The 7,581-nt window shown below is 36.3% G+C and overlaps 1 protein-coding gene across 3 annotated transcripts in view; it reads left to right on the forward strand.

Moving 5' to 3' along the window:
- LRRC49 (leucine rich repeat containing 49) overlaps positions 1–6,871 on the forward strand; it is a 143,465-nt gene extending 136,594 nt beyond the window's left edge. For all 3 annotated transcript variants that reach the window (XM_057724379.1, XM_057724380.1, XM_057724381.1), the window contains one exon: positions 6,184–6,871. In XM_057724379.1, the coding sequence (XP_057580362.1) occupies positions 6,184–6,387 (204 nt within the window). In that variant the 3' untranslated portion in view covers positions 6,388–6,871. The remainder of the gene's footprint in view (positions 1–6,183) is intronic.
- Positions 6,872–7,581: the final 710 nt, after the last annotated feature.

Genomic DNA, 7,581 nt, shown 5'->3' on the forward strand with positions numbered 1-7,581 from the left:
GAACACAGCCTGGCCAACACCTTGACTACAGCCTTGTGACGTCCTGAGCATAGCACCCAGCTAATCCTTGCCTGGGACTCCTGATGCATGGAAACTGTGAGATAATAGATGTGCGTTGCTTTAAACATCCAATTTGAGGTAATTTTTTTGCATAGCATTAGAACACTAATGCGTCATTGAAGTTAGCCTCAAGACAAGGATGTTCAATATCACATCAATATTATTATTTATCAACATAGTGCAATTAGACAAGAGAAAGAAAGTGGTAACTTGAAAGAAAGGGAGTAAACTTACTATTGCAGACAATATTATTGGATACCTGGAAACCCCAAGATAATTAATTGAGGAACTATAAAAAGCTGTAAAAAAAAAATTCAGTAATAGAGCATAAATCAACAGCTTCCATTTAAGTAAATAACAACCAAAAAGAAAATGTGATGGAAAAAAGACCCAGCTCACAGTAGCAACACAAAAAGATAAAATACCTAATAATTAATTCATAAATATGCAATATGAAGTAGACTTTAAAACATGAATGAAGCACGCGAAAGATTTATACAAATGGAAAAACCTACCATGTTTTGGATAAGAAAGGGCCTAATACAAAATGTCCGTTTTCCTTAAATTAACTTAAAATTTAATATGATTCCAATAAAAATACCAAAAATTAGTCATTGGATTTGATCCTACAACCTGTGGGAAAATAAACATAAATAGCCCTAAAAACTCTGAAAAAGAAAAATAGTAAGAAAACTAGCACTACTAGGTATTAAGATATATTGTGAAATCAGGTAAAACAGGATGGTCATGAAGAAATAGTGTAATGGGATAGAATGGAAAATTCAAATATACATCCAAACACAAAAGAGAATTTATTATATGATAAAGAATAATCTTAAACATGTCAGATGGGATTATCCAAATAGTGACTTGGGAATAACTAGGGAATTGAGGGGAAAAAAAACACTGGATTCAGACATTATACTTACATCAGCATAAATTCCAAATGAGTCAGAGATGTTAAAGTTTATAATGAAAGCATAAAATTCTATAAGAAACAATGGAAAATTAATGTATAGCATTGGGATGAGAAAGACCTTCGGGGGATCAAATAAACAATGACAAAAAAATAGTTCACAACCAGCCTCCCTCAATCATAAAGAACTTTTAGAAATCAGTGAGAGAAGGGACCAACAATTCAACATAGATTGTATTACCTATTCAAAAATAAGTTTAAAATAATATACCATTTACCATAACAATAAACACTATAGGGATGAATAATAAAATGTCTAAGCCCTGTACAGAGAAAATTATTAAGTTTTATTAAAAGACATTGAAGAAGAGCTAAATAGATAGTTTATGTTTATGAACAGAAACTTTCTACATAGTTAAAGATGTCAGTTCTTCCTATGTCTGTCAATATAAGGCAGTTCTAATCAAAATTTGGACAGGGTTATTTGTGGAACTTCACCAGTTGATCTCAAAGTTGTCTGATAGAGCAAAGGACCTAAAATAACACAAGAGTATAAGTGGGGAGAACTGGCCTTACCAGATATGAAGTATTATTATAGCTGTAGTAATTAAGGCAATATAGGAATAGATACATAGACCCATGGACAAAATAGAACTATTCCATGTATATGGGAAAACTTTATATAGATAGCAGGTATTGCAGACTAGAACAGACAGACTATCTAATAAATGCTACTGAAGAAATGGAATATCAAATCAGAAATATATATAGACCCCCTACTTCACACCATACAACAAAAAATGACTCCAGAGCAAATAAAAACCCAAATGTGAGAAGCAAAATTTTAAAGTTCTCATTTACAACACAGATGAAAATATGACCTTGATTGGGTAAGCTATGATTTTCTAACATCCCAAGGGGACAAACTAGAGGGGAAAAATTTGATAAAGTTAGCAATCGAAGTCTTTTTTTTTTTCAAAACAGGAGTACTTTCAGTGGAGTCATATAAGCAGAGTCTCGATTAAAGTGGTTTGAGCAGTAAATAAACAATCAAGAGGTGAAGACAGTGAATGTTGACTCCTGTTTTGAGAAATATCAAAGGGGAAAAAAAAAACCCTGAAGCCACATAACATTATGGAAAGAATACTATGCCTTTAGGAGACTTGGATTTGAGCCCATGATTCCAGCACTTACTTATTACCTGAAAGACCTTGCCCTGGTCTCTTAATCACTTTCTCTTGACTCACAACCTCACATTCCCCACCACATGAAAAATATTTAAATCACTGCAACACAGAGTGCTCATCCTCTCTCCTCTGTATATCCTGAGTTGTTGAAGGAATTACTAGAAGTAAGTTTCTCACAAATCAGGATGAGCAGACCCCTTCATTATACACATGACATGTGACGTGTATAACTCTGTGGCTTGATAGTTGTTCATCCAGCCTCCTGACTCACTCTTAAAAAGGTTTAAGATGGATGGAGAGCTGAAAGGGACTTTAAAGGATCCAGTTCTATTCTCAGGCAGATGAGGAAAACTGGAAACTTAGGTGAACTGCTGAGGCTCACGTGGTGAGATCCTGACTGAAGTGCCTCTAGAACTCAGACCTTCTGATTCCTGACCTTGGTTTCTTCCACAGTATATCATGCTGCTTCCTGAAGTCTTGTTGACCACAGCAGCACAAAAGGCTCTCGCTTCTTTGAACACTGATTTTATTTGCTGTCTAAGCATCTCATTCTGCACTTATTTACTGTTTCATTTCTTTTAGTTAAGCTTTTAGTTTGTGTAGGCCATCTCTCCAGCTAGACAGCAGGTTCCTCAAGGACTAGACTCAAGTTTTCTCTAGAGAAGTGTTAGTAGATGTTGTCTAATCCTGAGCAAGTCTCTCAACCTCTGTTGACGTTAGTTTCCCATTTATAAAATGGAGATATGGATTAAATTCCTATACAAGAACCATTATAGTTAAAATAACTCTGTAACAAATCTACCTTTGACCTACTTTTTTTCAATCTTCATGACAACAAAATTTTAGTTCAATGAAATAATATAAACAATATTGTATAGAGTTCATCTCATCAGGATGGAACTTGTAAAATACTTGCTTTATGACCCCTCCCCAAAAACAGGGATATTGTGGGATAAAAAAAATAAGTAAATGAAAGTATTTGAGAATGGAAAAAGCATTATTCAAAGAGCAACAGCTTCTTGACGGGTCAGAGCAAGAGAGAGATGTCTAATGTGCTCTTAATAGGATCATTTCTGGACATGCAGAGTGAGTTGTCCTGGCAGACACCTGAGGAGTGTTAGAGTACGGAGAGGCAGGGTAATTGGCTTAGAGGAGAGAAGAAATGATGAAGCAAAGATGTTTTCAAACACATTCACTAAATTAAGGATTATTATAGTAGATACAATTCTGTATCAACATGTTTAAAAAGTCATGGAGTAAACTATAGCAGGACATTTTAAAACACCAAAAATTGCACTATGCCAATTATGAAAAGTTTATTTTAATTTGTTTTAATTTGTATTATGTCTAAATTATTTAACAAAATTCATCACTTAAAAATTCTTTAAATTTTTTTATCCCTTATTACTATAAACATTTTCCAGTCCTACTGCTAGAACTTTTTTTTAAAATTCAAAATGGTGTTTTAGGAAACTTAGATGTCTGTAGAGAGGTCTTCTACTTGTGTAAATACGTTGCTCGTTGTAAGCTATTCCTGGTTGTAGTTGTTGATCTCCAGTGATTTACACTGGTCTTTCTTCCTGGTAGTCCCTCTGTAGCCCGGATTTACCGACTGTTAAAAGGGAGCGGCTAAATGCTGTTCTCATTGACAAGCTGACAGTGCAGGTGACGAAGCCCCAGACGATATTTCAGAGTTAGTGAAGTTAGGTTCACTGGAGAAGTCGCCAGCTGGAACCATTTGTTATTTATTGCCCATCAAAATCTTTACATATTTTTATGATAGGTCAATGCATGGCCTGTTGTTTTTAGCGCATGAACTAAATCGGATCAGCATGTTGACCCCTGAATGGTGAGTGATTATTTAGAAGAATCTTATATGTCATAGGAAAATTTCCAAAATATGCCTCTGTTAGAGGAAGTTAGTGACAATTGGGACTCATCATTAACCTATATTAATTAATCGAGTCTAAAACATATTTATTTTGTTGTTTTATAAATTGTAAAAATTTGGAAAAGGAAAAGAAATAGAAGAAAAGCGCAAAAAAAAAAAACCCACTCACCATCTCACTACCCAAAGACAATCTTAATGACACTTCAGTATATTTTCTTTTAACTTTCTATATATTTTTGTAACTTTTTAATGAAAATTTCAAACATACAACAAAGTTGAAAGAATTTTACAGTAAACACCCAACACCCAAATCTAAATTCTACTGTTAGTATTGTATGGTACAGGGTACTTGCTTTGTCACTTATCTATGCATTTACCCATCCTCTATCCATCAACAATCCACCTTATTTTTAAATTTTATTTCAAAGTAATTGCACACAGTATCATGCGTCTCCCTAAATAATTCAGCATGCAGATCATTAGACTTCAGTATTTCATATAGCTTCTTATTTCGAGGTAAAATTTATATACAATGAAATATAAATCTTAGGTATATAGTTGCTAAGTGTTGACAAATACATACACATGTAAGCCAACCTCTATCAGAATTTCATTTAGTATTTTTCTTTTTCCACTTAACATTATAATCTAAGCATTTTCCTTCTTGTTATAAATCATTGTAGTGTGATTTTAATGGGAATATTTATTGATATTTTAAATGTAACTCTATTTTTCAATTATTTTGGTGTTTTGATTTGAATTGGAGGTTTCAGTAGATCCTTTTCCGAGTAGTTAAACCTATTGTCTCATTGACATTTATTATTTCTTTCCTCCTCTATTTATGTGAATTGCTTCTCCTATAATTCCTTTTCCTTTTTTTTTTTTTTTTTGCTGCGTTAGGGTTTCATTGCTGCGTGCAGGCTTTTTCTAGTTGCAGCGAGTGGGGGCTACTCCTCGTTGCGGTGCATGGGCTTCTCAGTGCCGTGGCTTCTCTTGTTGTGGAGCACTGGGCTCTAGGTGCATGGGCTTCAGTAGTTGTGGCACACAGGCTTAGTTGCTCCGCGGCATGTGGGATCTTCCCGGATCAGGGGTGGAACCCGTGTCCCCTGCATTGGCAGGTGGATTCTTAACCACTGCGCCACCACCAGGGAAGTCCCTCTCCTATAATTCTGATTATCTGATCTATCCCATTGATTTTTTACACCTGTACATGGCACTTTCCATCATCATGCCTAGATACTCTCTAAAACTATAAGCAGCCAGAATAAATGTTGAATTCTTGCATTAATCAAAATGGCTTTATTTCAGCCTCTAGGATGAAAATGAGGCCCAATGCCCCAATAGTTTTGGTCTCAAAACTTCCTCTGTTGTGTTTTGAATCCAGGTTTTTCATTTGCAGACTGCCAGACCCAGAGGTTGAGTGGGAGCACTGTCCCTTCTGAAGGCCAAACCCTGGGTCCCAGGCTTGTATATATGTCCTCTTCCTCCTTGTACACTTTCCCCCAACCTTGTCCCAGTGGTCTCGGCCACAGAAGTCACTGTAATGTAGCACTACATGCTTTCCTAGAATGCAGAGTGAATTCACAGTATGGATATTTTAAGTATGTATATGGATATTAACTGACCTCATACTAATTAAGATTGTCAGTGTCAGCGCCCTGATATATTTACCACTAGAAGCCATGAATCTGTGCATTCAGCTGACTTGTGTGAAGTAAGCTACCTGCACTGAGAAAGGAGAAGGACTGTCAGTGGAGAAATAGTAGTTATGATTCAATGATTCCAATAAAGAAACACTTTAAAAAATAATTTAAAAGCCTTATTTCCCCCCACAATTAGCAAATGGGTTTCATATTAGTTCAACTGGAAGTTTTCTTCCGGTAGTTGCCAAGAAACACATTTTTAACAGAGCTGTCCCACAGAGGTGGGAGTGGACTGGGAAGAAGTAAGCTCCCAGTTGCTGTCTTGACTCAAGCAGAGCTCCGTGTCAAGAGTGTCTAGGAAAGTATTCCTGCTCTGAGGGGTGGGGGTCACAATAGATTATTTCAGGTTTCTCTGGTTCAGCTCATTGTTGCTTTGATTTTGGGATTAATTATCATTGAATGCAAAATGTTCTTTTTTTTTAACAGGAAATAAAGGAAAAAAAGAAATTCTGCAAGATGTATATCGAGGATCTTGTGAAAGAAGCCACAGAAATCAACATGAAAAATGAGGCTTTGCAGAAGCTTTGGCCACAGATGTTCATTGAGCTTGTTAAGGATGCAGTCATAGAAATCCGCAATAAAAATTCCTATATGAAGCTTTGCCTACAACAGATAACTGACCAAAAATAGAAATGGCTTTTAGTTACAGTTGATTTTTGCAGTTTTATGTTTTTGAAGGTTGAAAATATGTAGGTTAAACATGTTAAAACAACAACGACACTATCCTACAAACTAGAAAGACTAGCATCAAAGCATTATTGCCTGCTGTTCTCATAGTTAAAGGTTAGGAAGGAAAGAAGGAAAGAGAGAGAAAGGGAGAATTCATTTCCTATGTATGTTGACCAAACAACCTTTGGGAACTAAGCAGTCTTTAGAGACACCCTGGGCCTTGAATGGGCCCCACATCTTCGGTTCTTGCTTTGACTGGTGCCCCTGCTATAGGCCAAAGCACGTAGTGTTTGCTCATGGTTCAGCATGAGTTGCTTCTATCTACTTTCAGCTGATAATTTTTAGTTACTTGCCTCTTTATTTTATGTCTTGATTTCAAAGCCAAAAATATGTTCTTTTTTATAAGTGAAGAATAAACTTATTAATAAATTAGTTTAAAAGAAAATGTGTTTGTCTCCTTAATCCATTCAGAGTTGTCATATTTATTGTAGGTTTCTCTTTAGCTGAATAGGAGCCCTTCTCTTCACTTATATAGGAAGAGGCCTCATTTTCTAAGGATGCATCCTCAGGGAATCACAGGGGGTCACTATGGGCAGAAGACAGGAAAATGTGTCAAAACTGGGGCAAGAAGAAAACGCTTTGTCTTAAGAGATCCTGAGTATATGTAAAATGCGGTGACTAGTCAGTCCGCTTCTCTGAACGGTGTTTCTGTTGTTAGCTGCTCTGAAGCTCTATTTTTAGGTAGGCATTGAGGTATACCCATACCTCAGAATTATTAGGGGTTTATGAGTGAAAGTTTCTAATTTTTCTAATTCCAGTTGAAGATCAAACAGGTAAATAAAGTGTAAGCAGGGGGTTGTCCTACTTCATGCTGGTGAGGAGGGTGTTTGGACCCCATTACCATAGCAAGAAGTAATACAACTTCAGAAACACAATCTTACAGGTCAATAAATTGGAGTTCTCCAATTTGCTCAGATTTTACCTGGCAGCTCTATCGCAGCAGGACCACGAGGATGTGGGAAAATGAGAATAGAAGTTACAGGACAACAAAATGCCACAGAAATGCTCAGAAGGAAGGGAGGTAAGCTGCTTTTGCGGTTCTAAGAAAGGCCTACATCCTTAAGAGCTCATGGTCAGCCTCCCCCAAGAAGGAGC

Source organism: Hippopotamus amphibius, chromosome 2 (genome assembly GCF_030028045.1).
Source record: "Hippopotamus amphibius kiboko isolate mHipAmp2 chromosome 2, mHipAmp2.hap2, whole genome shotgun sequence".
NCBI classification, from domain to species: Eukaryota; Metazoa; Chordata; class Mammalia; order Artiodactyla; family Hippopotamidae; genus Hippopotamus; species Hippopotamus amphibius.